This window comes from Carlito syrichta, unplaced genomic scaffold (assembly GCF_000164805.1).
Source record: "Carlito syrichta isolate Samal-C Ts95f unplaced genomic scaffold, Tarsius_syrichta-2.0.1 Scaffold123311, whole genome shotgun sequence".
In the NCBI taxonomy this organism is placed as follows: Eukaryota; Metazoa; Chordata; class Mammalia; order Primates; family Tarsiidae; genus Carlito; species Carlito syrichta.
This window is the reverse complement of record NW_007067407.1, coordinates 151,500-158,359: the sequence shown is the minus strand read 5'-3', so window position 1 is coordinate 158,359 and position 6,860 is coordinate 151,500. Positions and strand designations below refer to the sequence as shown.

General features: G+C 55.4%; 1 protein-coding gene across 1 annotated transcript in view; it reads left to right on the top strand.

Annotated features, from left to right (window-relative positions):
• Positions 1–1,464: 1,464 nt before the first annotated feature.
• Positions 1,465–6,860, top strand: part of NPHS1 (NPHS1, nephrin) — a 19,518-nt gene continuing 14,122 nt past the window's right edge. Inside the window, exons 1-12 of the mRNA XM_021707645.1 lie at positions 1,465–1,522; positions 1,619–1,834; positions 1,907–2,029; positions 2,225–2,353; positions 2,895–2,976; positions 3,339–3,442; positions 3,631–3,758; positions 3,844–4,015; positions 4,202–4,359; positions 4,598–4,742; positions 4,845–4,969; positions 6,681–6,860. Coding sequence (XP_021563320.1) covers positions 1,465–1,522; positions 1,619–1,834; positions 1,907–2,029; positions 2,225–2,353; positions 2,895–2,976; positions 3,339–3,442; positions 3,631–3,758; positions 3,844–4,015; positions 4,202–4,359; positions 4,598–4,742; positions 4,845–4,969; positions 6,681–6,860 — 1,620 coding nt within the window. The remainder of the gene's footprint in view (positions 1,523–1,618; positions 1,835–1,906; positions 2,030–2,224; positions 2,354–2,894; positions 2,977–3,338; positions 3,443–3,630; positions 3,759–3,843; positions 4,016–4,201; positions 4,360–4,597; positions 4,743–4,844; positions 4,970–6,680) is intronic.

Below are 6,860 nucleotides of genomic sequence, written 5' to 3'. Positions count from 1 at the left end.
GGAGCAGCCACCGCACTCCAGTCTGGGTGACAGAGTGAGACTCCAACTCAAAAAAAAAGATAAATTAAAGAAAGATGGGTGGAGGGAGGGAGAGAGAGAAACAGAGAGAGGCAGCCAGAGTAGGGGGTGGGGGAAGCAAGAAAGAGGCAGAGAAGGAAAGAAGAAATGGAGGAGATGAGCCAGGCTTGGTGGCGAGCATCTGTAGTTCCAGTTACTTGGAAGGCTGAGACCGAAGAATCACCTAAGCCCAGCAGGTCAAGGGTGCGGTGGCTGTGAGTGTGCTGCTGCACTCCAGCCTGAGAGACAGAGTGAGACAGCAACTCAGAAAAGAAAGAAAGAAAGAGAAAATCAAAAGAAATAGGGGAGGTAGCAAGAAATAGAGACAGAAGGGAGCTCAGCCCTTGCCAAAGAGCACCCACGCTGGGCTCACCACTGCACCCACACTGGGGGCTGGGGGACTTGGACTCTGCCTTCACTCCCACCCACTCTGGTTGCCCTGCACCCTGCACACTCCCATCTAAGACATTCTTACACATTCACCCTCTCTGTGTGCTTTTTACAGCTCACAATCCACTTTTGCACACATGTGCACTCACTCACATGCGCACACATAGTGTTACTTTCTCCCACACTCTCCCAGCCTCACACGCACTCTTACACATGCTCCAGCAGAGATCCCTGACATCCTTCAGGCGCTGAAGTCAACTCAGGGAAGGACGGGACTTGCCAAGGTCATGTGTCAGGGCAGCGGAGGGCTGGAGGGCCCCGCTCTCTGCTCCCATGCTGAACTGGGGGACTGCCCAGGTCTGACCTCTCTGTATTGCCATCTTGAGTCAGGGGTTACGGGGGCTGGGGAGGTACCGAGGAATATGCCTGGCATGTGCTGACAGGGGATTTCATGCTGCAGCTAGGCTGGGAGGAGCCTTCTGGGCAGAGGCTGGCGCTGGGGACTTGGGAGGGCAGCTGGGGGAGGCAGCAGTGTGGCGATGGCCCTCAAGCTGGGTCAGAGAAAGAAGCCCGGCTCTGTTACTGCACCCATCTCATCACTCTCCTGGACTCATGGGGCCTGCCAGGTTCTCCCTGAGGGACTGTGAGTGGTGAGAGAAAGAGAGAAGGGGCAAGGGCGGGGCGGGGGAGAGACAGACAGACAGACAGAGAGAGAGAGATGTCTTAGGGGAAGAAACATAGAAAGACAAGAAAGGAGTAGGGTGGGGGACTCAGAGAAAGAGCTTTAGACAGGGAGAGAAGTAGAAAGAGAAGGAGACGCAGAGGGATTGGAAGAGAGAGACAGAGGGACAGCAAGACAGAGATAGACATTCAGGGAGAGAGGAAAACAGGGAAAAAGTAAGAGATAGAAAGAAAAGCGGGAGGCAGAGACACAGAGAGAGGGACGGAGGGAAAGACAGAGGCAGACACAGGTGTCGGGCAATGAACAGTGTGGGAGCCGTGGTCAGAGGATCTGGGATGGCCCTGAGGGTCCCCCTCAGGGTTCCTCTGCTGCTCACGGGGCTGCTGACCGCAGGTGAGTGGGATCCTGTCCTTGTACTTAGTGTCAACGTCCCTCATCTCCCACCCATGTCCTCTGGACCCTTTCCAGCTGACCTCCTTGTGTTCCCAGGCCTGGCGCAGTTGCCGATTCCTGCCTCAGCCCCCCGAAGCTTCTGGGCCCTGTCTGAAAACTTGACGGCTGTGGAGGGGGCCTCAGTGGAATTGCGGTGTGGGGTCAGCGCCCCTGGCAGTGTGGTGCAATGGGCCAAAGATGGGCTACTCTTAGGCCCTGACCCTAGGATCCCGGGCTTCCCGAGGTACCACCTGGAAGGGGACCCTGCTAGAGGTAAGAGATCTGAGCCTCAGACCCGGCGCCGCCAGCAGACATTGTAGCCCTGACAGTGGGCTCCACCCACAGGTGAGTTCCACCTGCACATCGAAGCATGTGACCTCAGTGACGACGCAGAATATGAGTGCCAGGTCAGCCGCTCGGAGATAGGCCCTGAGCTCGTGTCTCCCAGAGTGATCCTCTCCATCCTGGGTATGGGTGAGAGACCCCCAGGACCTACTGATTCTGGGCTCCCAGCCCGTTTCCATCCTAGGACCCAGGAGTCCCCGGGTCTCTTCTCCCTCAGATCCTGGGTACAGGATTCATTTCATGAGCAAAGAGACTCAAAGTCTAAATCCTCACACCCTTCTCAGTGGTGAAGGCTTACCCCAGGCCCCTTCTCACCAGTTCCTCCCAAGGTGCTTCAGCTGACGCCGGAGGCAGGGAGCACAGTTACCTGGGTAGCTGGGCACGAGTATGAGGTCAGCTGCGTGTCTGGGGATGCAAAGCCAGCACCTGACATCACCTTCCTCCAGAGTGAGTGTGGGTGCATGGGCGGGGACAGCATGAATCTTCTGGAATGGGGAGGGGGTGTGTTCCTGCCCAGCACCCTCTTAGGGGCCCCGGAAAATATGTTCTCCCTGAGATGGGGACCCAGGAGCAGGTGTGGGTGAGGTGAGGCCAGTGTGGGACCTGCCGGATGGGAAGGCGCTTCCAGGGGGAGGCATCTGGGAGATGGCAAGACTGCTGACCTGGGACTCAGGAGTGAGGCCGAGGCTCAGACGGAGATATGGGTGGCAGCAGTAGTGCAGAAATGAGAAGCAGGGGGGGATGCGGGTGCATGGTATGACCCAGCAAGGAGGTGAGGGGAGTGCGGAGGCTCTGGACCCAGGCCTGAGGACTCCAGCATTTAGGGAGTCCTGAATGTGTGGAGGGGATGGAGCTGGGGCCCAGGCCCTTTTCCTTCGGAACCAGGAGGGAAGAGGCATCGTGTCCATCCTGAGGACTTCCAGGCCATGCTCCCCAGGATCTACCTTGGGGGGAACCTGGCGCTCCTTCACCCTCTTGTTGCCCCCAGGTGGACAACCAATACCTGACATCTCTGCTAATGTGAACGAGGGGTCCCAGGAGAAATTCTTCACTATGGAGGCCACAGCCAGGTGTGGAAGTTGGGAGACATCCCAGATCCCCAGATTTCCCCATGAGAAGCCCATAGCTCAGGGATTCGGGGATGGAAACCTGGGTTAGGTATGAACATCTGGGACTCAATTCTTTACCCTGACTCTCAAAACTTCTTCATGGAAACTCCGGTTCCAGGGTATCAAGCACAAAGATTTTGGCCAGGTGTGGGTCTCCCGGGAGCCCTAATTCTCACTGGTGACCCCTAAATATCTCCCACTGAACTCCAGATCCCAGAGGAAATCAGCATGGGTGTAGGGACCTGGGATCCCCATCTTTTTACCCTGACTCCCCAGATTTCAGATGATGACTCTGACTCTAGAACCCCAACTTCCCATCACAGGGTGACACCTCAGAGCTCAGATAATGGGCAGTTACTGGTCTGTGAGGGGTCCAGCCCAGCTTTGGACACCCCCATCAAGGTCGCATTCACCATGAATGTTCTGTGTAAGTGGAGAACTAAGCCAGTTATGGGCACTGAGGATGGGGAACAGGAATTTGGGGTCCTAGGGGATCACAGGGATTTTGGAAAATTCAGACACTCAGAGGAGAAATGTGGGGGTTCAGAGGCAGGTTATGGGGCCTTGAAGAGTGGATGGGGTCTCCAGACCCACTGAGTGACTGCGGCTTCCCAGTTCCCCCAGGACCTCCTGTTATCGAGTGGCCGGGCCTGGACGAGGGCCATGTTCGGGAAGGGCAGAGCTTAAAGCTGCCGTGTGTGGCCCGAGGGGGGAATCCCTTAGCAACCCTGCAGTGGCTGAAGGTGAGGACAGAGGCAGGAACGAGGGTTGGGGAGGCAGGGGCCAGGAGCTGGCCTTGAGTTGGCCCAGGCCTATCCCTGTCTCCAGAATGGCCAGCCCGTGTCCACAGTGTGGGGCACGGAGCACACCCAGGCGGTGGCCCGCAGTGTGCTAGTGATGACCGTGAGGCCAGAAGACCACGGTGCGCGGCTCAGCTGCGAGGCCTACAACAGCATATCTACAGGGACCCAGGAGCACAGCGTCACGCTGCAGGTCACCTGTGAGTACCAGCTGCCCATCTGTCAGTCCATGCCCCAGAGAAGCACCTGTTTGTGTCCCCAGATTATGCCTATCTGATGCCAAAAACCTCATCCTCTGTTCCAAGTTCCTTATCAGTCTCTCTGGGCTGGTCTGTGAAGAACCCAGTCCAGCCTAGCATCTTTCCTATGTCCATCTGCCCCTGCAGTTCCTCCCAGTGCCATTACCATCCTGGGATCTGCATCCCAGTCTGAGAACAGGAATGTGACGCTGTCTTGTATCACCAAGTCCAGTCGCCCGCGGGTTCTGCTGCGATGGTGGCTGGGCTGGCGGCAGCTGCAGCCCACGGAGGAAACAGTCATGGATGTGAGGCGGGGCCGGTCTCCTGAGTCTGAATGAGGAGGGGGCTGAGGGCGTGACTTATGGAGCTGGGAGGAGAGGGGTCTGGCAGCCTGGAGCCTTTGGTCCTTGAGGAGCACAGGCCTGACAGAGGAGAGGGTGGAGATGTTTCATGCGTCACTGCTGGGCTCTGGGGTGGACCCAGGCCTCTGGTATCAGGATGAGAGTACCCCAGTCTCCAGGTCTGAAGCTCACTTCCTGCCAGGGACTGCATGGCGGCCATATCTCCATGTCCAATCTGACATTCCTGGTGCGGCGGGAGGACAACGGTCTGACTCTCACATGTGAGGCCTTCAGTGAAGCCTTCACCAAGGAGACCTTCAAAAAGTCACTCACACTGAATGTAAAATGTGAGCCTCTTCCCTAGCCCAGAAAATGCCCTCAGGCCCCAGAGATCCTGCCATCAGGTCCCAGCTAGCTGTAAAAGTCACTCTTCCTGCTTCTCTCCCCAGATCCTGCCCAGAAGCTATGGATTGAGGGACCCCCAGAGGGTCAGAGCCTCCGGGCTGGGACCCGGGTGAGGCTGGTGTGTTTGGCCATCGGGGGCAACCCGGACCCCTCCCTAATCTGGTACAAGGTTGGTGCCAAGCAAGGACTGTGGGGTGACCAGGGATGTGGAGGAAGGACGAGGCCCCTTCTCTCCTTCAGAATCTTGGAAAAAACCTGAATTTCTTGAAAAATACTGGAGATTCTGAGTTTTAGCAGAGAATCAGAAAATATACAAATGCTATGAGAATTAAATGGAATCCCAGGAAAATTCTCGAAATTCTGGGAAAACAGTGAGACTTCTAGGTTAAAAATTGGAATTTGGAATCAAGATTAGGAATTCTAGAGAAAAGGTAATTAATTCGATTAAAATAAAAAAAATTCTGGTGAGAATTTCAGAATTCAGGTAAAATGTCAGAAATTTTAGAGAAGATTAGGGGCTCCAGGAACAAAGACAAAGATATTCTGGGTAGAGGCTAGAAATTTTGGAGAAAAACTAGTAATTTCACAGAACATTGTAAATTCATTAATATTAATTAACTTGAGTTGTTGGGATTTGGGGGTAAGAAAATGAAATTCCATTAAAATTAAAGGGAATTCTGGGGAAATCCTGGGACGTTAGGGAGCTAGTGGAAGTTGTGGGAGAAAGGTTAGACTTATAGGAATGGCAATGAAATTCCATTTTAGTTGGATAGAACTCTAGGGAAATGTCAAGAATTTGGCCAATACAAAGAAATCTAGTAAAAGACTCAGATCATAAGACAATATTGGGAAAGTTTCAGAAATCTGTGGAAAGACACTGGAACTAAGGGAAAGGTCAAAGGAAACCTTTGGGGAAAATGGGAATTTTAAGAAAAAGAACTGAAGATTAACAAACAAACAAACAAAAACAGCCCGGTTCGGTGGCTCAGCCTGTAATCCCACGCTTTGGGAGCCAAGGTGAGTGAATTGCCTGAGTCCGCGGTTCGAGACCCTGGGCAACTTGGCGAGAACGCGTCTCTACAATAAATCAAAAAATTAGCCGGGTGTGGTAGCGCGCTCCTGTAGCTCCAGCTCCTTGGAAGGCTGAGGCAGAAGGATCGCCGGAGCCCAGCAGGTCGAGGCTGCGGGGGCCGTGAGCGGTCACTGCACTCCAGTCTGGGCAACAGAGTGAGACTCTAACTCAAAAAAAAAAAGAAGAAGGAGGAGGAAGAGGATTGGGTGCAGTGGCTCACGCCTGTAATCCCAGCACTTTAGGAGGCAGAGGAGGGAGGATTGCTTGAGCTCAGGAGTTCAAGATCAGCCTGGGTGGATCGAGACCTCCCCAAAAAAAAAAAAAAAAAATTAGCCAGCCATAGTGGTGGGCGTCTGGGGAGGCAGAGCCATGACCACGCCACTGCACTCCAGCCTGGGTGATGGAGTGAGACTCCAACTCAAACAAACAAAAAGGAATTCTAGGAAAGTCTTGGTCATTTTAAGGGAGTTTCCTGGTACGTGGGTTGTAAACACAGCAGGGATTGATTCTGAGGAATGCGACAGAGGGTCGGCAGGTGGCTGGGGAGGCGGGCCGGAGTTGGGGCGTGGGACGGGACACGGGATCAGGGAGCAAAAGCTGCCGGCACAGGGGGCCCGGGGGAGGCGGGAGAGACTCCACTCCACTCCCCACTGCTGTGCCCCAGCCTGGTGCCCGCTGGTGGGGGTGCCTTTTCCTTTCTCCAGAAAGGCCTGGCCTGAGCTGGCGGCGACCCACCCAGTGGGGGCGTCTCTGGGTGGTGGGAAGGGGCAGCGATACCCGCGGTCCTCCCGTCATTCCCGGCCCTCAGGACGCGCGCACCGTGACCGAGTCGCGGCAGCTCCAGGAGCCGCGGCCGGTGCAGCTGGGAAGCCTGGAGAAGTCCGGGAGCACCTTCTCCCGCGAGCTGGTGCTGATCACCCGTCCGTCGGACAACCAGGCCACGTTCACGTGCAGGGCGGGCCTGCTCCGAGCGTCCACGCGGCTCGCG